We start from the raw sequence: 23,274 nt of genomic DNA, 5'->3' as shown, positions 1-23,274 counted from the left end.
GAGAGGGAACACAGCCAGGACAGATGCCTCTAACTGACCAACGGGCTATTCCACATGGCATCATCCTCAGCCATAAAAGCTCAGGGTAAAGAGAAAGAGAGGCCATTCAGAGTTATGGTGTAAATACCTGCCTGGTGGTAGGAAATAAATTCCTTTTTTTTTTTGCTTTGCCTGTGCACATAGCTTTGCTTCTCGTATTAAACTGTCTTTATCCTGACCCAAGAGTTTTCTTGCTTTTGTCCTATTTCTCTCCACCACTGGGGGGAAGAGTGTATGAGCAGTGGGGTGGGGGCTCACCAGCTGGCAGGGGTCAACCCATCACAGCAGCCCAGGTTTGAACTCAGCCACTTCAGTAGCTCAGTCAGACAACACTAATTCATTCACATATGGTGTTCAGCTTTCAGATACTTCAGTTTATTACAGACTTAACACAATAAAACATAGTATCAAAAAAAAGTAGATTGCAAAGTTTTCACATCATGGAATGCCAATAGTTACAAAAATTGAAGTCATACCATTGAAAATACATGAAAACTAGTGAGAAAATATGGTCAGATGGGGGGGAAACTTGTGGGAGACAGGGAGGAGGAGAAAAAAATATTGTCAGTTAAAAAAAGAAAAAGGAGAGATACATGATCCAAGCTTTTTAAATAGAAAATTTAATATCATTCTTCGAGTCAAACAATCCCATCTAGAAACATATATTCATAATGAAGTTAACTCCAGAATGTGAACCTCTAAATAACAAGATTCCTTGTCCCAGTTAACTTACATTAAGACAGTTTGTGTCCTACAAGTCATTCCAAAATACCCTTTTACTTCTAGAGTGTTTATCATGCTTAAGTGGATAGATTGTTTGCTACACAGTTACAAGAACATCTTAAGTTACAAAAATAGTTATCACTCATTAGTATTTCTATACATATCTTAAGCTATTATATGCACACTCTGTACAGTGGATGTTAACAGTAGTTAAATTTGCTTCCTTAAACAAAACAGAAGAACTAAATCACTGACAGATCCAAAATATTCAGGCACCATAATACACTCACATGTCTGGTACTAAACAACCCTGCCCATGCAAAGCAAAAGCAGTTTCAGTTCCCAGGAGACATACACATCCACGCTGTAGGACCCTTGTGATGGTTGGTGGAAGAGGACAGTCTGAGGATCAGGACAGTCTCTCACTACACTGCCAAGCATTCAGATTCCATGCAGATTCCTGGACAACAAGTCTCCCAAACCGGTGGAGAGTCAGGCTTACATGGCAAAAGCTGTAGGGCAGCAGAACTACCCCAAACTAGCCCTCTGGTAATGACCAGAACTCCCCAGCTAAAGATAAAATAGGAAGGTGACTTCTCAAGTGGAACAAACACTGGGTGTTTCCCATAGCCAAATTATTGTTTCCAACATGTTTTGGTTAGGTTTTATTCCTCCCTCCCAAGGCCAAAATAAAAAAATCTAGACTGTTTTGCATGATCAGGGCCATCACAAACAAATATTTTGCTGGTTGCAAGTAGTCCATTACTGAAGTATGTTGGTTGCACTGGCATTATTTATCCCTCCCTTTCAGAAGTAATAGTAAGCCAGGAAGCATTGCTAGGGTTGTGGCTTTTTGTTAGACAGACAAGTAAAAAATAGTTCTTAGAGGTACCACCATTAGTCTTAATAATCTCTTAACACTTAAAGTCCAGTTCAACTGACATTCCACTTCATGCTGCTGCCCGACTCTGAAACAGGTCACCCTTTTCAGAAGGTGCCATCTAGGAACATACAGATGTTCTGCTACAAATTTGGAGGTGGGGGGGATGGGAAGAAAAACAAAACTACAACTACCACTCCCACAAAAAACAAGGAAGCCTTAAGTGCTGAATAAGAAATAACACTACTTCTTTTTTAACTTTTTCTGAATCTAGAAGCTTCTCTCATACTACTCCAAGTACCATGCTTTCCTTCATGAGGGCACAACACTTCAGTCAGAAGGTTAAAGACCCTAATGGTTCAATCCAGGCATTTAAGAGATTTGGTGCTTAAATGGTTCCCTTTATACACCACACACTAAAAAGCCCAGGCATGTCTGCAATGTAATACAATGAAAAATATATTCACTTGCAGAACTTCAAGGACAATTTGAAGCAAAGTCAACTAAGGCATGTACTTAAGTCTGCCAACATCAGACTGCAAAATATAAACACTACAATGTTAAAATCAAGGTCATGCACACATCAGAAGTGCATTAAGAATTTCAAAGCTATACAACACAGGAAAAAGATACTTATGCTTGTCTTCATGAAAGATTAAGAACTAAGCAACTATCCCCTAAATATCAAGATGATCAAAGAAATGATGAATGAGCGTCTACAGGCCTTTCCCCACACCAGGAATTCAAGAGTGAGTGTCAGGTACTACATCTTTTAGTAAGAGCACTTCTCTTTAAATCTCTCCAAAAAGATATTTGATTGTTGGATCTTTGACGGTTTGGTAGCTTCATCAATTCATTTATTTATTTTTAAAGCAACATATTTAAAATGTACAATAATTTTGCTCTCCAATGCCAAATACCCAACATTTTTATGCATTTAGGTGTTCCATACTTAAGTTATGATTTTGAAATTTTACAATTATTCTATACAGAATACATTAAGCTGATTTTCAATAGTGCCATTACAGTGCAACATCTGGACCACTGTTATAAGGTGTAACTAACAGAGCTTCCATTTTAAAGTGCAACAGGTTTTGGTACAGGAATTGCTACAAAGAATTCAAGTGAAAACAACTCTACTAGAAATAAACATACTATGATGCCAGTATAATGGTATTTTATAGTATTAGAAGGTTATGGGGAAATTACAAGCGAAATATGAATCACTTCAGAAGAAATCCTTCAGAAACTATCTATCTTACACACATGAAGACAAGTCAGGAAAAAATACAGTTCTTCAAGCTCACTTTCTGGAGAGAATTTGTACTTATTTATAGTGAACTGAAAGGCTTGCCTTTTTTTATTTTAAAATCAAGATAAAATAAATGTGAAAAATGACAGGTCTGTCACTTGGATCTATTCTGATACCTTGTTTAAAAAGTTATACAAGTTAATAGAGCTCCCTTGTTCTCTTAGCATGTTTCCAAGGTCAGCCACATAAATCTAGTCTAAGTTAAGTATTCACACAGATGTTTACCTGCTTATCTGATGAGATGTTATATTAAAATTAGTAGATAAATTAGAATACTTGCCTTGTTTGGTTAGTAATATGCTGACAGTTATGCAAGGAGATACTAACACCTGCAGAACCTTAAGCCTGTTACTGTTACTATTACTTCTCTCATACTGACTTAATTTGAGAATTTGAGAATTCACCAGGACCTTTAACCCACACTTTATTTTTTAAGGTGAGAACTCTTCATCATTCAGTAAGTCTACCATGAACTGATGGTGTTAAAGTTTATATCCATTAGATATCCTAGAGGACAAAAATTGAGTTGTACCTTTCCCCTTCTGACACATACACGGAAAGAATAACTCCACTCAATTCTTTAATTTGAATTAACCAATACTAAGCACTACATGCAAGGTTAAGATCTACAGATTTAAGTATGTATTTTGCTCAGCATGTCTGCCAAAATTTCAAAAGTCAGTTTGAGTCTCAGTGCTGCATAAAGTGTAACCTCCTCTTGCCATGCTTGTTCAAAAGCAGTGTTCACTACTGTCACCAAATAATTTTGTCATTGTACCATTCCAGTTATTTTAGACTACCTTTCACCCTTGGAAGAAAAAAAATATTTTAAATCAATGTAAGTATCTGCCTAGAGCTGCTTTCTTCTTTTCTCTTTCAAAAAACACAAACAAATAACAACCCCCAAACAAACAAAACCAACGCTCTAGGTGTAAATACTTAGGCCTAGAAGAAAACGCCTGTGTCACTTGCTGGCTGACTTCAGATCTGACATGATTTAAATCAGAATTCTCTGCCTGCTCTCCAACATAAGCAAATCTTCCTACAACAGGTAACATCAAAAAGTTAACCCCTCTGCTTTTAGCCAGCTTCCCACTATCCTTAGTTATCACCTTTCAGACAAGCTTATCCAGGTGTTTTAGCAGCCACAGGACTGAACCTCATCTATACTCTAGAAAGACTAGTCAATTGTGAACTAGTTTCCCTCATGATTGCAAGCTGTAATAAAGAATGTTTACTTTCAAGGGCCAAAATTCAAGAATAATTTTCAGAATATAACTACAGGAAGTCATCCAAATTGACTACTCCAATTCCAGAAATTCTCTAAAGCCAAAACCTGACATCATCATCTTATCAAAAACTATATGAAACTGACAGTTCAGGTTCCAATAGTTTTCAGAGACTGTCAGAGTAAGTGCTCATAGCATTTCAAACAAAGAAGGGTTTTTTTGGTTTTGTGTTGGGGTTTTTTTGTATGGTTAAGTAATGCCTCCTAAGTAAGTCTAACATCATTGATATTCTTTTCCCCATCCACTCCCTTAGGTCCATCTAAGAGAGGCCAGTAAAGAAAAGAGTAATGCAGACATTTATCTTGACTGAAGTACTGGAGCATCAGAGATTGTTAGGGGCAAGAAGTTACCCAGCAGCCTTTTTCCACAGTGTTTATTGCTAATCCATTTTGTGTAACTTATTTCCAGCAGATGGGCAAGACAAAAACCACAACATCTATTTAAAAAAAAAAATCATTCACTAAAATCCAACAGTCTCAACAGTACCTTCTTATAGCTGCATCTTATCTAATTCAGAAATAAACCAATCCTGATCTAGTTAATTAAAACATTTTGCACCCAACCCTTAGAACAGTCAGCCCTAAGGAGTCAAGCAACTTTGGACCCAAAATTTATAAACACCATAATTGATAAGAACCCTGGAAATTCTCACCGTGCAAACTATGCTACAGAAACTATTTACTGCTGTGAGTCAGTCTTGCAATTACATCAGCATTTACCCTTACAGAAAGGATTGCTGCGTTTTTCCTTACTTAACTTTGATGTGAACTGTGAGTGCTCTGGAGATACAGTAACTACTGCATTTGCTTACTGAGCCTGTGCAAGAAATAAGCACAACCAAACACTTTAACACTTAGAAGTAGCTTAAATACATAGTATATTAAAACAATAAAAATCATGAAAATTTACATGAAGCTCTCCAAACCTGTGCTTAAAGTTTCCCATCTAGTTCCAACTGCACAATATTGATTTTCATAGCTATTCTCAAAAGTTTACTATAAAACACACTGGCAAAGCCTCTACTTATTAATTTTCTACAGTCTTGAATTTTTCCTTTGTCAGTAATTGTTCGGGGGGTTGTTTTTTGTTTAGTTTTAAACCCAACTTCAAATTTAACAATGTACATTCCCCTTATAACGTCTCAGAGGTAGCAGGAGGGAATAAGAATGATTCTAGAAGTTGCACATTCAAGTGTAGTGTCATCCAAGAGAGCTTTCCTGGCTTTCACAGACTGCATGTCACCTCTAATCATGTATAGCAAACAAAAACATAGAATCCCAAAATAAAGAACTATTGTCACTGGGTTACTAATAGAAGTTTCACACCCAGATACTTTAAAGTAATCTTGTTATTTAAGTAGTAATACTGCCTTTTTCAATAGTCAAATATCAAGAACTGAAGTATAATCTTAAAATTTATAATTTTTTTAAAAATGCTCATTAGTGACACATTTCACCTAAACACAGACATACACACAGTTACTCTAAGATGATGTACCACACTGTAAGGAAAGGTCCCAGTTCTGTTCAAGAATCCAATATTCCCCCTCTCCCTCCCACCACACAACTTGACAGAGGTGCTTAGAGTAACACAAAGCAAACAGAAGGGAAAAACACAACACTTAACAAGTGCACCTATATACATTTTGCACCTCTTCCTTCCTTGTATCTAAAGTGAACAGGTCACCATGTCTGCTATGCTGTACATTGCACGTACTCTCCCCTTCATGTAGTACCAGTCCTATCCAAAGGATCTCTGCAAGCACCAACAGCAGTCATTCCAGATCAACCAGCAGGTGCTTTTACTGTGGAGGTTGAAGTACATTTAAATATTCTGACTGGCCCAGCTGATAGGTCGTGTTTCCTCCACAGTCCACATACTGGTATCTCTCCTGGGATGTTTGCTCAGAGTGGCCAAAGTACGAGGTTGTCACTGTCACTCTTAAAAAGACAAAACAGAAGAGATTTTGAGTTTCCTATTCTAAAAATGTGCTGTTATACTACTAGGGTTTTTAAGGAGAAAGTTTTGGAACAAAACATGTTATAAATAAATTTAAAAACATTAGTAAGTTACCACTATAGATTTTCTCCATACAAGACATCTGGTTCCCTGAGTACACACTTTTTTTCCTGAAGATGCTAAAGCTGAGGTTTGCTCATAATATATTTTTTAGTGGTTAGAAATCAAATGATTAGACAAGTCATCGTATGTCTAGCCTAAACAAAGACCCCTACACCCCACCATGCTGAAATTTATGTAATGTCAAAAAAGCAGTCTCTGATAGAGTACTAAAGCCTGTAACTCCTTCAAGATCACAAAGTTCTTAGCAAGTTCTGAACAGTGGCTGATACACAAAGTCATTTTAAAGTCTTTGAGACATTAGTAGCTCCACAGGTACAGCCCAACTGCAGAGCAGATACAGTAACAACAGTTCTGTTTATTTGAGTGTCTTTACACCACCAGAACCTGTCAAAAGGCCTAGTTCAGTTTCAAGAACTAGAAAGCACGTTGATTTCATTTTATCTATGATGCAAAGACTCAAGGATTAAATATTTCTGAGTAATATTTTGATAACAATTACACAGCTTCTAAAATTTTTTCCAACAAATAGGAAGTTTGCCATACTTACTGCATCATCACTACTATGTTATGTACTTTGATAGATGGTAAAGTACAGAAGTCACTGCAAAAAAAGAAAAACAATTATTAGATTTGCATCAAACCTTTCCAGGTAATTATCTAAAAAGCAAGACTTGTGGCTTCAACTGGAAATTCTGATAGAGACTACAGAGTTGGTAGCAATGGCAATAAAATCACTTGGTGACTTTAAGTCACCAGCAGTTACTGTATGGTCACCTAGATCTATTTTATATACACAGTCTTGCTTTCACAGGAACAATCTAAACGCGTGTTTGCTTACACATAATACCTGTCAACAGAACTGTCCTAAGAAACTGTTCACTCCATCTTTCAGAAGCTAAAAAAGTTAACCTGAACCACTACATTAAAGCCTGTTGATATTACTTTGCCACTGACAAAGACTTTCAGTATGAAGGGATACAGAAATAATTTGCTGCAACTCCACTTCATGTGGAATCTATATATAGAAACTTTACAAGAAAAGATCAATGTTATGCCAACTTTAGCATTTTTTCATGTAAAGTCAGCAGCTCCTATTAAAAAACCCCCTCAAACATCCTGAAGGCACTGCTATTCTTGCTCAACACATACCAACAACTTAGGAAAGTCCCTTTTATTTTTTGCACTCATCCACCTCTACATTATGCAAAGTAACCTTTAACCAATACACAGAGATTCTGAAGTCAAGGTCATTGTTCTCTTGCAAGAAAACCTTTTCGGAGTGATGTTTTCTGACACGCACCTACATACCAGTTATACAAAGCACCATGTAAGTGCATATTTTTAACTCCCACTTCTTAAATCATTTGCTCTTGGGCACAAATTTATCAGCTCTAGAATGAAAACCATGTGATCAGTGCAGTAAGATTGCATGGCAGCCACCCACAATATTTGGATGGTCAATGCCGTGGTCATTCTTTCCCCTTGCACCAACAAACATACAATATAGTATTAAACAGTGGATGAACAAAGGTGATCCGAATTGTAAGAAAATACAAATCAAACAGTTTGGTATTAAAAGCTGTTCTATATCTGTACCAATATCAAACATTTTGATTTTGTTTTCCATGCTAGGTTTAAATCAGAATTTAGTTAGACCGTAATGCCAGATATTCTCAGTTAATGTACTTTTCTAATCCAAAATATAGACAACCTGTAACACAATATAAAGCCAGCTCATATACAGCAGTACATACTGCTGACAAGCAGAGAGGGGCAACACCAACATGCTGGTATTTTTTTTAAGTCAAGATTAGATGAAAATTAATCTGCTTTAAAAAACAAACCACAAACCAACCAAATAAAAAAAATACCAACAAACATTACACAGCACAAAACTGTAGCTAGGAAGCTACATTGAAGGTGAACTCCACATTGAGCCAGCTCTCTAAAATAAACGTGGAAATGCCCTGTATGATGTTGATTTCATATGCAGACACTTCAGGTCACTGAGAGTCTCTGGTATTCAAACTAAGTTGACTTCACAGGACATACACTCTCTGGGATCCAAACCTGGGAGCTCTGACTAAAGCAAGACCTAAATTAACTAGCTGGGGAAACACTGAAATGTGATCCACTGTACAATCCCCCAATGCTATAACCCACAACACTATCTGTATTAGAAAGATAAGCCCAGGGCCTTCATATTTTTGTGTGGAGAAAAAACCCAAACACAGAAACAAATACAAATCCCCAATAAGACAAGCTGAAGCTATCTTGGCTAGGTATTCAAACAAAGGAAGCTCACTTGCTGTCTCCAGGGTTGCTCCATACAGCAAACTCAAGTTTCCAGACTCACAATACAGTGAAGGAGCAGAAACCCATCACCAATAACTGTCAACAGCTCAGGGTGGTCAACTAATAACAACTGTGTAACATACAGAAAATATGGAGAAAATGAACAGCTATAATTTTGTATGTAGCTCATGTTCTTTTTAGTACATTTCAAACACATGACAGCAAAGTTAGTGAGTGCTACTCACTAGGACCTTGCTCTAACAGCCTGTACAAGAACTTAACTGACACAAACTTCCAGAGTCATGGGTCTCTTCACTAAGCATAGTCCATGCTTAGTGTCACTGTGTTGAAGCAACAAATATTCTCACACGTACAAATGACCTATTAGTCTGCTCTTCTAGCAACATTCAAAAACAGTCCTGAAGAAGGGCAAGTTCACCTTACAGCCTGCTGGCACTGACGCATTACAGCTTCACCGTTTCTACCGCACAACGTACCTCCAAGCTGGACCAGTGAGTGCATCACTGTTCCACACTACTGTTGCCAAGGCTCCAAATGTCAGGCAGAAGAGCCTAAAAGTCAGTCAGTTCAGGCCACAGACAGTTTCTGCCTGTCCATATCCTTTTACACATCCAAAGCCATGCAGGTTTTTCTAAGGCTAGGCATCAGCTTGCAGGGAAAAGTTGCAGCTAATGTTGGGAACAGACTCTCAACAGCATTGCTGAAGTTAAGGCCACAGTACTGACTATGAAAGTTTTAATGTATTATTGCACCAAAAGCACAACTAGGTAGGTATTAGGATGAGTTCTATGAAGGCTATGAAGTTTATTTATTCCTCATACATCCAAAGAGTGAGCAGATTCACAGGATTCAGTGTTTACATTAAGCTACCTTACATGCTTTTAAAAGGTGACTTTCCATTTATTTAGAATTTGTGCCCCTCTTGCTATTTCATACCTATTTCCATTTATTCCAACACTGCAAAACTAGAAGGTTCTCCCCCACTCCAAAGGGGCTGTCATCCATTGAAGCTGCACAGGGACCTGAAGTCTCAATAGTTAACTCTTTCTTTTCAGTCTGCATTTCCGTGTAAGAGAACTAACATTTAGCTTTTTTACCAAGACATAATGAGCTAACGGTCTGTTGGACAAATGAACTTTCAGAAGCTATGAATAAAACCACACAAAGGGCAGGCTGTAAAAACTGCTTACTATTGTATACACATGGTCTGAAGAAAAGAAATACAAATTAGTCTCTAATTTGTATAGTATTAAATACAAATTTTCTTCTACTGCAGAGAAAGTTGTAGGAAGGTTACTAGAGAACTTGCACCTTCACCCTCCAAAGCAGCTATTGCCAAGGCCTAAATCATTTGGAGAGAAACAATTTAAAGGGCTAAGTGCCAGGTACAGGAAAGCCAGTATATGAAATTATTGAAACAACTGTGGTTGAACTATTCTTCAGTACTATTAAACTTTAAGAAAATGCAACAACATCTCTGCAAGCAGATTTACGCTAACTTTGGAAAAAGTTGCTTTTAACACCATTGCAATTTTTAATAAGACCCATGTGATATTTAGAGGTGAATACACTTACAACATGTAGCTCATTTCATCTTGTATGACCGTGGGCACCATATAATCAATCTAAAAAAGAAAGTAATGAAAACACAAATGAGTAGATCTATATATGAAGATTAACATGTATTCAACTTTAAAAGCCTATACTACTTACCTGTTTCATATCCAGAGGACCAATGTTGGTGATGTTGTTTAAACGCGCTTTGCCAATAACTGTTTTTGAAAACTGAACTTGGGCTGTGATATTTGCCACTTCAACAGAGTAATAGTTGTTATTCGTTATATTTAGTGTGTTCTGAAAAAAACAAACACAAAACATTAACAGCTAATCCATTCTGTGTATCTTCATGAGAAAGCATTTTAAAACTTGTGCATGAGACAGTAACACCTGAAATTATGCAAGTAAATTTTCTCGCTTGCTAGGATTGCGGGGAGGAGTGATGTAATGGACCATCACTTAACTTCTTTCTCAGGATTTGTTCAGTGAATATACTGAGTGGCACAAACTTCTTCACAACTTCCCTAGTGACAACCCTCCACTGCAGATACTGAATTTCTTCCTATCCTCAATTATTCCTTCCAGGAAATCTAGCTATCAGAGGACCCTCTTCTCCCAAGGCAGCTTTGCTTTATTTAAAATGAAGAACTCTACCAAAAGTCTTTAGGCAACCCTGTATTGAGTGCATTACCAAGAAGTCAAGAACCATATGGAAAGAACTCCTTTAAGTTATAAGATGGATAAGAAATCATTTTTCCTCAGCCCTAATTTTGACAGATGCATAATACAAGGGTAGTATCAAATAGCATTCCTACATAGACACATTACCTTTCACTTATATTCCAAAAATAATGCAGGAAACTCCAAAATCACTGTTCCCATGAAAAAAAGAAGTCCCAGTGTTAGCCTGTAATTCCAGTTCTATTAGCTGTAGATACAGGAATGAGCCACAGCAGATACAGTTACACTTTTCCAACTGCTCATTTTAGCTGCTTCTATTTCTTAAGGCACTGACTAAACTTGTCAGCTAGACCAGAACTTCTATGTATATTAAACTATCACAGTACTATCTCTTGATGCATTATTCAGTAAAAATACCCAAAGAGACAGTCAGACTTACCGTAATATTTAGATATATTATACGTCTACCCTGTTCGTAAGTGACATACACTGACTTCACACCGACGTATTGAACGTCAATTGAGCGAGGAAACAAGAAAAATACAGCCAACCCAGAAAGCAGTAAACATACAGTTACAGAAGCAGTCACGTAGAGCTTTCTGGAGAAAAAAAGAGCACATTTCAGAGTCAAAAGCACGTTAAACAACAGTGGCATGCTACTTTCTGTAAGTGATAAGTAGCAGGTCTAGTCAATACAAGTAATTCAGTCTATGTCTAGCTTCCATTAGCTTCTAAAAGGGAAAAAAATAGCTATGCTGCACTTCACATCTATGTATCAAAACAGCTGTTACTCTTGTTTATACATCAGAAGTCACATTTCAAATCACACAGTTATTCCAACATTTGTAACTTATAGAGGAAACTAGAAGAGGTAAATATTTTTGTGGTTTGAAACAAAAGCACTTCCTCTTAACATTCATTTATAGCACAACTTCTGTCATTCTGCAGGACTCTTGCACAACACACTCAGAAAGCAAAATAAAGCTCTTATGACAGAGAATCCCAACTTTCAGGGAAAGTGTTAGAATCCAAATAAGGAGCAGGAAATTCACAATTAACGTAATTGTGTGGGTGGGTGGGGGTGTGTGTGTCTGTGTGAGATAATAAAAAAACCCACCCTCAAATATAAGACTCTACTGTAGCTCCAATTTTGTCAAAATTAGAACACTACAGTGATATATTTCAAACTTGTACTAATGTTACATCAGGTGTATGATCAGAATATATTATGTGAAGTTACTGTATTTTTTTTTCCTGGCAATCATTTCTGTTTACTCAGAAACATCAAACATTAACCAAACATTAGAGAAAACAAAACAAACAAACAAAAACAAAACTAAAAAAAACAAAAACCAAAATGTGTCAGAGCAAGAAGCCCTGAGCATTGTAACCAAACCTTTAAGTAGATCCTAAGAAAAAAAATAAATATACTGTATCAGAATGATGAATTTGTTGACTTTGCTACTTGCAAAAAATCAGAACTTTACAAATTAATTTTAGGTGACTTATTTAGTAGTAGTGGCTCAAGGAAGCTACCACTTAACCCAGACTTTAACAGTGAAGATGTATCTGCTCAGGTCAATTAATATACCACAGAGATTGATAAATACTTTCATCATTACTGTAAACACACAGATAAATATCTACATGAATAGGTCATACAGTGTTACTTAGCTTTGTACTTAGCTAAGACATACTGTGATGGAAGTATGCACACCTGTTAATAAGTAACTCCTCTGAAGTTAGAGGTTAAAACTGACATAACTCACAATAAGGGTTCTTTCAGTACAGAATACAAGAGAACATTCCAGTGATCTCAGCTTGATTCTTCTTATCACTATCTCCTTTAAATTCTTGAATTCTAACTAGAAGAGAATAATTAACTGTAGATCCATGTATGACAAGTAACCATTAACTTACGTTCTTCTTGGCCTCAGTCTCTGATCACTGTATGGAATTAATGCTACCAGCTGATTTTCCTGCCCTGAAAACAAAAACACCCTTTAAGAATTTAAGCAAAGAATAAGTATTGTTGCAGTTATTTTACCCGAGTGCCCATTATGACTTAATGGCACCAAAGAATAAACACTAATGATAAACATTTAAATTCCAGATAACCAAGTCAAATATTACTGCAGCTTCTGTAATTTTCTAAAATAGAGCAGGGATTACACAACATTGAGAGGAAAAAACACCAAGTCCGCAAAGACCAAAACACCAATAAATTCCACCTCTGTGCTGCACGCATGCACCAGAGGCAGCTTGCCTCTGGCACCACTTCCTGGAGGAAAACAGAGATAGAACAGCTCTGTGCCAGACCATGTAAAGTCATAGGACAAAACATTCAGAAGCTTGGGCAGTAACAACTGATACAGAAGGCATTCTTCATGTACTCTTCTGAAAAGCAGAAGTCAGGTTTGGTTAAAAAAAAAAAACCAACAAACAACAAACCCAAACTGAAACTACCAAGTAACAACATGGATGGCCTTGGCAACACAAGTTACATCCACACTGCATTCTGGAAATCACTGGTATATAAAACCATTTATCATGGTGCTGCTGGGCTGCAGCACCCTGTAAGTAAAAGTAAGTATCTACTGGAATTTCTCCAAACAACAAGTTATGTCACTAGACAGCTTGTTTAAAAGGGGAATATCTTAACAGTAGAAATAAAGAACGCAGGCACAGATGAGTTGTTGAAAATACATGGACCACACCTGCCTATATAGCTTTTGCTCTTTGCTGTGGAACTGAGATTTGTCTGTACGAGAACAGAGGCCTCAAGGCCAAGTCAGATTTGCACTTTTTAAGCCAAATGCAGAATTTGACCAAATCATCACTTAGCTAATTAAGCACTTGGAAGTAATTTCATGCTGAATCACTAAGCTAGGCAAAGCATGATAACCAAGCAGGTACTAACATGTAAAACATCAACCTTCTAAAGAACCTCTACCAGCTGAAAACAAATTTTCATCTCTGCTTCAATTAAGCATCTTCAACCTTTGAACACAACAGCATAGTCCTGCTTTTATACTATATCATACTGGAAAAGCTAAAACTTTCCAAGTTACAAAGCATAATTTCATGTATTTATTATAGTTTAGTCGTAATATCGTGTATTATAGACTTACTAGTCATGTAGTCATTCTGTGAACACTTAATTTATCCCCTCTCCCCTCAAAAAACCTCCATACATTATTTTCTTCTTCTCTAAAGTACTAAGGAGAAATTAAAAAGACAACCCTTAGTTCTAATAACTCATTTAAAGTTCTAGCTTTAACCACATTATTTCATTAGAATGTATGGACAACATGCATGTTTTAATAGTTACTGCAAAATGTTCAAAAATAATTAACTCGCATTTAAATATTACATCTAAAGATCCCACAGTCAAAGAAATAAACTTTGGAACAGAGGAATCCTGTTACTTCTACATTTTAGCTAGCATGGTTTTGAGTAAAACTTGCTATTGAAATTATCAAGTATTTCAAGTTAGCAAGCTAACAGAACAAACTTCCTTCTCTATAGTCTTTTGGTTAAGATAATTTTTAGTTTTGTAGCTTTTCCACACTTCAAATTTGCTGAATTCACTCCAATCATAGTATGAAGTTTAACAGCTAAAACACAAATCTCTTATATTTACAACTGTTTAAATATCCTGTGCCCCCTGCCACTTAAACATATGTGAGACACAAGTATTTTTGAACTATATCATAACCTAATCTCACTGAGGCACATGTGGGAGGACACAGCACAGACATCAGTTTTCCTGAGATGTTGGTCAAAAGCTTTTACACACAATAATCTGTTTTGGATAAGAGGTCTGGCAAAAGCAGACCCAAACATGAAATCAGTTCATCAGTTCTCCCCCCCCCATCAAAAGGAAGATCTTACATCTGAAGCAGAAGACCATCCCTTGGCCTGCTGTGTTTGTCACTCTCTCCTTCTGTCCACTTTCAGATATCCTGCATTCTCCTTTCACAGATCTCTTCCTAAATAGCTATTTAGGTGGCTTATTATACAGGAGAGAAATGCAACAAAACAGCTTCATATCAAAGGAAAAACAAAATATGAGGGCAAAGTGAAAAAAACCCCAGTTAGGTACGAAGACTAACACTGGGCAGCCTATTCTTTCCCTTGGCAGCCAAAGATCCTATATATTTTCAACTCTAAAGCTGAGAAGAAAGAAACAGTAGCATTGTACAGACAAGTGAAAACTCAACACTGAACAGCCAAAACTGACCCAATTTTTTCCATTTACGTAGTGTAATTGTAACAAAATACTTAGTGCTAAAAAGCCAAAAAAGATGAAAAAACTTGAGTAGAAGGGCTATTCGTTACAAATTATTACACTTATAACTGCACCTGGTTATGAAGCAAACTTATAAGTTAAAAAAGAAATTAAAAGAATAAAAAAGAAAACTTACCTCGTGGAATTCTTCCTGTTCCTTGGCAAGTTGGGCAGGTGACACTGTCTCTTCCTGTAAATTCCACATAGGGAAACTGCGACACATCTCCACATCTGCTGTCCTCATTGTGCACTTCTGAGTGAACTAAACCATTCCTCACGTTATCAGACACTGAGCTTCCATCATAGCCATCTTCCTTGCATGTATGCATAGGCAGGTGAGAAAGTGATTTTCCCATGTCTAAAATAAAAGTCAGAAGAAAGTTTTCAGGGACAATGATTCAAACATGGCTTGTATTTAATTCCCCTGCACCGTGTAACAGTTAGTCTATGGTCACAGTCTGACAAGACTCCAGGTCTCCTTTGTTCAGATCCCTTAAGACCTGCAAAGCACCACGGCCCTGTCAAGCTGTAAAGAAACTGAACTAACTGGGAGCTTTGTTCAGATCCTCTAATATGCACAGGTTGAAAGGGGATCTATGAGAGGCTTTAAAGTTCGAAGGGTACAATCGCTGGCAAAAGTTGCAACAGTCTAGCAGGGCTTTTCAAAGGATTGTTACTGTACAGAGTTTAACACAACACATCCACGTTTGTATAAAAGAAAAAATAAAATCAAGATTGGGCTCTAGAAAGCAAGTTTGTAATTTTTAGTTAATTCTACACACGCTACAGACCCAATTCTAACAAGTTTTTTAGGTTGGACTTGTTTTGATAACATGGAATCAGCTACCAGTTTCCAAGCTAGAAATATAGATATCTAGGTGTTTAAATTGATGAGTCCTTTTAACTCAAAAGAGGACTAATTCACAAGAAAGTCAAGTTAAAAATAGGAGTGAGTTTAACATAGTTGCTGCCAAGTAGCATTTATAAAGACTTATTAAAAAAAAAAAAAGCATTACTCACAAAAGCATTTTTGTTACTTACACAAATTTTAACTTTTTTCTCATTACTGTAGCTTTTCAGCCATAACGCTGAAACACTTTGAAACACAGAACGGTTGGATCTAAAGTCTGTAATAAACTGAGGCAAACAGAAACCTTCCCAATTTGCAACAGGTGGAAAGCAAACTCAAAGTTAAACAAAAATAAATCTGTACAGCAGTGGCAATCGGCTTATCCCCATAAGCCATTTTAATTACTTAACACATAGGTACACCAGTCACTCAATTCATCAGTGTCTTGGGGAACAGCATGATTTAAGGAGAACATGCAAAACTCCATTTTTTTTCCCACTAAGTGGCATTTTTAAAGCAGCATCTAGCAATTATCATGCTGGTTCACTGAAAGGAAGCCCTAAGAGGAAGATTAAGAGAGCAAAACAAGTCAGAATATTTTAAACCAACCACTCAAGACAGAACAAATCTCAAATATAGTGATGGTAACACAAACACAACATTAATTCATTATATTGCCACAAAGGATAGGTGAACGTGGGAGTTGGAAAGTAAGTCAACAAATGCCAACAAGTCCCAGTTACTGCTCCAGCAAATATGCAGGATTTTTTTTCCATCAAGGTCATTAAACCCTCACAAGAAGGAAAAGTACTAACCCTTGTGCTGCTACTTTTTAAAACATTCTAAGTTTGAGAGCCATTCAATAATACAAATTGTTGAACTGAAAATTAAAACTACCAGGCTATTGGAAAAAAATCCTGAAAAGGCTGCTGACAATTATTCCACAAGGGGTTTTTGTTTACTGTTCTCCTTGCAGCTGACCTACAGCCTTTATGCTACGAAACTTGAGTCTTGCAGCTTAGGCAATAGCTGCCACAGCTACAGGCCTGAAAGCTTACGGATCAATCCCTGGTGCTGTGGTGCTACAACTACACTCAACTTTGATGCTCTACTGTCACTAGGTCCAGGCTACGTCTACATTAACAACTTAACACAGACCAAGTAGCAACTCTTAAAAAGAAACAGTCACTGAGCATCCAAAATCCACACTGCATCTGTTTTTGTGTGTTCATTCCATTGTCTAGACTGACAACACCCACTGGTAACTGGACTTCATCTTCTAGTTTTAGCTTCTTCCAAAAGGAAGAGTTCATGCACTCCCTGATCACACTGTGACATTAACCAAAGCGCAGCAGGCAAGGGTAACTAGGAATTCCTTTCAAGAGCACACCCTTTACTTGAATTAAAATACTGATGCAGATGCATCCTTCAATGCCAACTCTACCTGAGCTTCAATAGTTAGAATTTACTGGTGCCAGAGACTTGGGAAATGTCTCGGTTCACAAATAAGAAAAGAGAGAACCATTTTCAAACAAAATTTGATCCTCCAGCATCCTCTCTCCCCCAACCAAGCCTAAATCATATTACAGCTTACTAATAATCAAGAACATGTTGTTTTTTTATCCAGCATTTATATGCTGAAGAGTAGTAACTATGAGAATATAACATCTTCGTATGTGACAGCCTCTACACTGTCACCAAAGCCAGAAACCCAACTTCCTTAACAGCTTTGCTTTGATCCAGTCTCTCCCTTGTAACTGATGTTACACTTCAGTCTGCTTGGACTTATCTGGAGTTTCCTTAAATTCACAGTCTGTTAAAAACAGTTTGGTAAATTAAAAATGTTTTGATAAGCGGCTTTGTTTAAGACTGCACCCTTCAGATTGCTACAGCACTGTAGCATACTACTACATAGTATGTAGACAAACCCCAAACAGTGTCGCAGATACATAGAACCACCACATCCTGTGCTACATGCAAGACTCTGGGAGGTGGGGAGAAGGACACTTTTTGCTTATAAACTCAGTGAAACGTTATACAATCAAACTGAATTGTTATACTTCTCCAGCAGGTTAGGGTGGCGTTCTTACCCTTTATATGCAAATACATAAACATGAGTTTACAGACCTACTTCTTTTTCAATACATCAAAAGATTTCGAATCGCGACCATCTCTTGCCCCATCAGCTGTGCTTTAATCATGAACATCACAAGCTCCTCCAGAGCAGAGCACGCAGCAGGGTAAGGCAATGACTTGGCAGCCACAGACCCGCCCAGCACAGGTGGGCACGACCAGCTTGACAACTCCACCTCTCGAGCGCTGCCTGCCCAGTTAAGGCTGGCGCTGCCAAAAACACGGGAGTCAAGAATCCCGGGATTTCGGGGTTTTCTCGCCCGCCACCGCCAGCTGCTCTCGCAAACATGGCGAAGTTTACGGCCGGCAGGCTCGGACAGGGCCCGCCGAGCTCGGTCGCTGCCGGGCTGCCCCCGGCGCCCGCCCTCCCGGGGGATCTCGGTGCGGGAGCCGCTCCGGGGCAGGGCCAGGTCAGGCCAGGCCGGGCCAGGCACCCCCCGCCCCGCCCCGGGCCTGCCCAGGCCCCGCCGAGGCCCACGGGAGGCCGCGGCGACCCCCGCCCGGCGCAGCTCCGCCAGCGTCCCGCAGCCCCGTTCCAGCGCCGAGAGCGCCCTTCCCTTCCCTTCCGGCCCCGTCCCTCCCCACCTGCGGCGCGGGCTCCGCTGCCGGGCCGGGCACGGCAGGACCGGAGGCTCCCGTTGCGACGCTGCAGCCGGCGCTGAGCCCCGGATCGGGCGTGTGCGCAGCCGCGGGGCGGCGGGGGCGGTGCCGGGCCCGGCACATCCCGCCCAGTCTGTCCCGCCTGGCTGCGGGTGGAGTCGCGGCCGGCTCCCGCAGGGGTCGGAGTAATGGGGGTCACCGCTGTTCTCCTGGCAGGCCGGGCCGTGCCAGGCCTCCAGCCGGCGGGAGGCTCGGGAATGGCACATAAACTACGGTCACTGGCCGGGAGGTGGGGGTGGGTAATTCCGCGCGCGGGCATGGAATCAAGGGAAAGGGGAATGGGCGAATGGGGCAGCCCTGCTCCGCGGCGGATGGAGCGGGATTTCTCCCGGGGTTTCCATGTCATCTGTGGTTCAGAATCAGAATCAGTTAACTTGGAAAAGACCTCTGGAGATCATTGGGTCCAACCCATGACCAAACACCACTATGTCAACTGGACCATGGCACTCGGGGCACTCATGTCCAGTGACACCTTCCTGGGCAGCCCATGCCAGTGTCTAATCACCCTTTCTGTGAAGAAATTCTTGCTCATGTGCAAGCTAAACCTCCTCTGGTGCATCTTAGGGCTATGTCCTCTCCTCTTGCTCGTTCGCTGCGCTGCCCGCAGCTGTGTGCGCCCCCTCCTTCTCTCTGAAACTTCTTGGTACTTTGTGAGGCACCATCGCAATTTGCTGTGCCCCGTTTGGTAGCTCTGGTGGAAGTATCTCGTCCCGCTGTGCTCCGGGACAAGGGAGATGCTCGAGGGAGGAAAATCGATGTCAGGTCAGAAAAAAAAAAGGTGTCAGAAACCTCTGCAGTTTGGTTTTATAACTTGCATCATATTATACAAGGTTGCTTGTACAGCAGATAGTTATCCAGGGCACGAAATGTTATCCAAACGATTTGCCAGAGCAAAATTAAGTACGTTGGAAGTGAATAACTTGTGATGGTTAGTCTTCATGCTCCTGCCTCTGGTCCATGAAAACCTCTGCCCACTCTCTATGGCAACATGGGAGATGGCTCCTCTGCGGGGATGCAGGGGCACCAAAGGGAGCTGTCCAGAGGGGACACAGCTCAGGAGGGGGACAAGGAAGGAGCTCTGCCTGGTTTGGGAACCTCAACCCAGCTGCAGGAATGAATCAGACTGGGGGTAATCCTGTGATTCACACCACGTATTAAACTGCAAGGGCAAGGGTAGGGACAGGGTTCGAGGGAGAGAATGAGGAAGAGAGTTTCCTAAGACAACTTGGAGTGATCACGAGGCTGGGGCAGGGTGCCAGGCTGCTCCAGAGGCTGGGAGGAGACAGGCTGCCTCCAGCAGCCATGCAGAGCAGGTGCAGCTGTGACACCACCCACAGTACAGCCCTGCCAGCAGTGTGCCCAGCACCTGGCTGTGGGACCAGGATATGATCGGTACAGAAAATAACTTTCTCCCATCCAAAAATGTGCTTAGAGAAAAGAAATCTGCAGGTATCTTTATCTAGGCCAATGCCAGCTCATTGTTTCCCTCTGTTACTGGAAAAAGCTGACAAGTCCTACATCCCTCTGGTAGACTTTCACCTGAGTCTGTGAACTATCATTGCTCAAGGTTCCTGAGGTGCCCATATAAAGCTCTCTGTACAGCAAGATCAAAAATACTGTGGTATTTTGTGAGTCCTTAACTGCAAAATGGTATGTGCAAGATACCTTGAACAGATGCCTGGCATGCTTAGCACCTATGTAGAGTTTATATCTTGCCTTAAAGTATCAGCAAGTCCCAAATTTGGTAGGCTCAGGCCTGGCTTAGTTTCACTGGCTATTTACTTTTGGGTCTGGCTCAACTTTGTATTGATCCAGGAAGCACAAAGCAAAATGTAAAAAATAGTCATAGTTTTTGGCTGTCCGAACAGAAAGTAATGCTGTCTTTGCCTTTTACGTTGTTTTAAATAATGGCAGCCAGTCAGATTGACCTGAATCATCACACAACGGGGGATGTGCCAAAAAAGGTCAAAGAAAAAGGTTTTTGGAACAGCTTTGGGAGGTCACACTGAGTTCTGGCAATTAAATTCTGTCAATACAAATTTATTCAAGAGAAATATTACTAGTAAATTGTAATTCGCAGGGAGATTTTTATCAAATCAGGATTTTGTATCTTAAACTGCAGCAGTTTTTATCTAATACTTCCAACCCTCGAACTAGGTAAGGCATCATTCAGGTAAGAATATTACAAGGTTACCTGAGACAGTGTTTCCCTTGCCCATGATAGAAACAACAGTTGAAATCAGCGAGGGCTTTAGAGACAGTTCTCTGTTACTGTAATCAATAGAGATGTTTTCTATTAAAGACTTCTCACTACTTGCCATAGCCTTTCTGTAGCTTTGACACAAACAGTATGGTTTGTGGTCTTTATCTCTTTATAGCTGTCATGATGAAAGGGAGCATATCTCTAGCTATCTGTTTGCTTTGTGTTATTTTCACTTTGAAAGTACAGGTTAAAGATAGCATTGTAGAAATAGAAATCAAAATGTTGGAAGGATCTGTCTCACCCTCAAGCTCATCCACAAATCCTCAAGGTCATCTTAAATATAATTTATTTGGTATAGGCTAAAATAATTCAATGGAAACTGAGAACAGAAAATAATATAAGGATAAAGTGTCACACCAACTGTGCAGTCTTGAAAAAAAGAAAAATATGTGGTAACACGAGGTACAAATTAGAAGCACATTAGAAGTGCTTAAATATGCGATGAGGTGCTTAAAAGTGTTACTGAAATGAGCCACTGAGGTTGGGATAATCAAGACAGGGTTCCTGTGATTATGAAAGGATATTTTGCAGTAAGGAGGTACAGAATGTACGATATCCAATATTCCTGGTTATGTCTAATGAGGATTGCATGTTTAAACAGAGACACAGAAATTAATCAGTTCAGAAATACATGGTAGAGGGGTGGTATATAATACTAGTAAACAGAAACACTCAGATGGCATAAGGAGAGAAGATGAAATCATCACCTTTGGATGGAGTTATGGGACAGCTGCAAGTAATACGAGCTCTTAGTTCTCATAGATCACTTAACAGGTGCAGTTTGTACTTCCGATAGTACATCAGTAAAGAAATCCAAGTGATGAACCTGCTTTCAAGTTGAGTTTTGTGGCTGAGGGATGATAAGGGAATCAGGGCCTTGAAAGGGCTGGAGCTGGTAATTGTAGCAGCGGATTGTGCCAGTGTGCAGCCTCCAAGATCCTGTGAGCATCTGCAAGAGACATAGATCCTAGAAGTACTAGTGAAGAATTACATTTACTTCTAATTTTTCCCCGAGATGAATTACAATCTACTAGCGTTGGTTATCTAAAGAAACTTCAGACTGCTCACATTTATTTCATCCTTTAGAAATATAAGCTACTAATTCTGTGAATATTGAAGGTAATGAAGCCTGGTTTTCTATGGATTTTCCTCTTGGTTGGGTATTATTTACCCAAATTATAACATTTTCTATTATGACTACATATACCTAGCATCTTCTCCTGCAGAGCATTTTGACAGCAACATGAAGGCTGCCATGTTCGGACGGGGAAATTTGTAGATATTTGCTGACTGGATAGGAAGTTATTATGTTTCGACTCCTAAATGTTCAGTTCCTTCTGTCTCCTTCCTGGTTATCTGTTTTTATGAAATTTGTGTAAACGCTATTATCTCTCAAACTCCACTGAAGCTGGATAATGCCCTCAAGGTTATTGGAACTTTGTACAGACAGAGGAAGAGAGATTGCATAAACCTTGTTTTTATATAGCCTACTTGGCTAAAATTGGATGGCATGCTATCTGAACCAACCAAAAAAACCCCCAACAAAACCAAACAAAAAGAATGTGAAAACTATAATCCCCATCTAATCTAGAGTATAAAGTAGCAGTATGGGGGATTGTGTCCATATACCTGTTGCTGGTGGTAGAGAAGACACTTTAAAATTCCTCTAGTTACTTTAGGTTCATCATTACTACACTGGGGTTTTTATATATAAGGAAAAGCAGGTTTTGCAGAACTATTACAGTTGTAATGTGTGGATTACATTCCTCATCCGCCTTAAGTAGCCCAGGGAATTGATATGCTGCCATGTCATAAAGATCGTGTCTTTTTCTAAATTTCTCACTAGTTCATGAGGACGCCCAAAAGAAAATGCTGGTTCCCTATAGCATGGTTTTCTTACTGAGAAACTTCAGAAAAGAGATACAAGTTAACTAGATAAAAATAAGAACCCTAATTTTTAGCAATTTTACCCTTGATTCAATAAAATTACAACAGTCTTGTTTTTTTTTGCCAGTCATCCTAGTCAAAGGATGCACTAGACTGAGCTATAACAGTGGTTTCAACAGTGGCTTAGTTGCAAGATTGCAAAATATGCCAAGTTTCATCATTGAAGGGTAGCTAAAGTCACACTCAGGCCAAAATGAAAAAAAAACCCCAAGCTTATATTAAAAAAAAGTTCCACTGTCTTAACTTGGACT

At 39.3% G+C, this 23,274-nt stretch overlaps 1 protein-coding gene across 1 annotated transcript; it reads right to left on the bottom strand.

Annotated features, from left to right (window-relative positions):
• Window positions 1–392: 392 nt before the first annotated feature.
• TMEM106B (transmembrane protein 106B) lies at window positions 393–18,824 on the bottom strand. The gene is made up of 8 exons (XM_027684657.1): window positions 18,739–18,824; window positions 15,307–15,528; window positions 12,800–12,863; window positions 11,319–11,478; window positions 10,355–10,495; window positions 10,217–10,266; window positions 6,873–6,926; window positions 393–6,183 (listed from the first exon to the last, which is right to left on the bottom strand). Exons 2-8 carry the CDS (start codon window positions 15,524–15,526, stop codon window positions 6,045–6,047), a joined length of 828 nt encoding a protein of 275 aa, XP_027540458.1. The 5' UTR covers window positions 15,527–15,528; window positions 18,739–18,824; the 3' UTR covers window positions 393–6,044.
• Window positions 18,825–23,274: the final 4,450 nt, after the last annotated feature.

Source organism: Neopelma chrysocephalum, unplaced genomic scaffold, assembly GCF_003984885.1.
Source record: "Neopelma chrysocephalum unplaced genomic scaffold, ASM398488v2 Primary Assembly neopelma1_67, whole genome shotgun sequence".
Lineage (NCBI taxonomy): Eukaryota > Metazoa > Chordata > Aves > Passeriformes > Pipridae > Neopelma > Neopelma chrysocephalum.
Note: the sequence above shows the minus strand (reverse complement) of the source record. Positions and strands in the feature narration are given on the sequence as shown.

What these genes read in the sequence shown, in the direction of transcription:
- TMEM106B (XM_027684657.1), bottom strand. Translation starts at nt 15,526, where the DNA reads ATGGGAAAATCACTTTCTCACCTGCCTATGCATACATGCAAGGAAGAT. An exon ending in AGACTGAGGCCAAGAAGAAC is followed by an intron (nt 11,479 to 12,799) that starts GTAAGTTAATGG and finishes TTTTTTCTCCAG; the next exon opens with AAAGCTCTACGTGACTGCTT. An exon ending in TAATATATCTAAATATTACG is followed by an intron (nt 10,496 to 11,318) that starts GTAAGTCTGACT and finishes TGTTTTTTTCAG; the next exon opens with AACACACTAAATATAACGAA.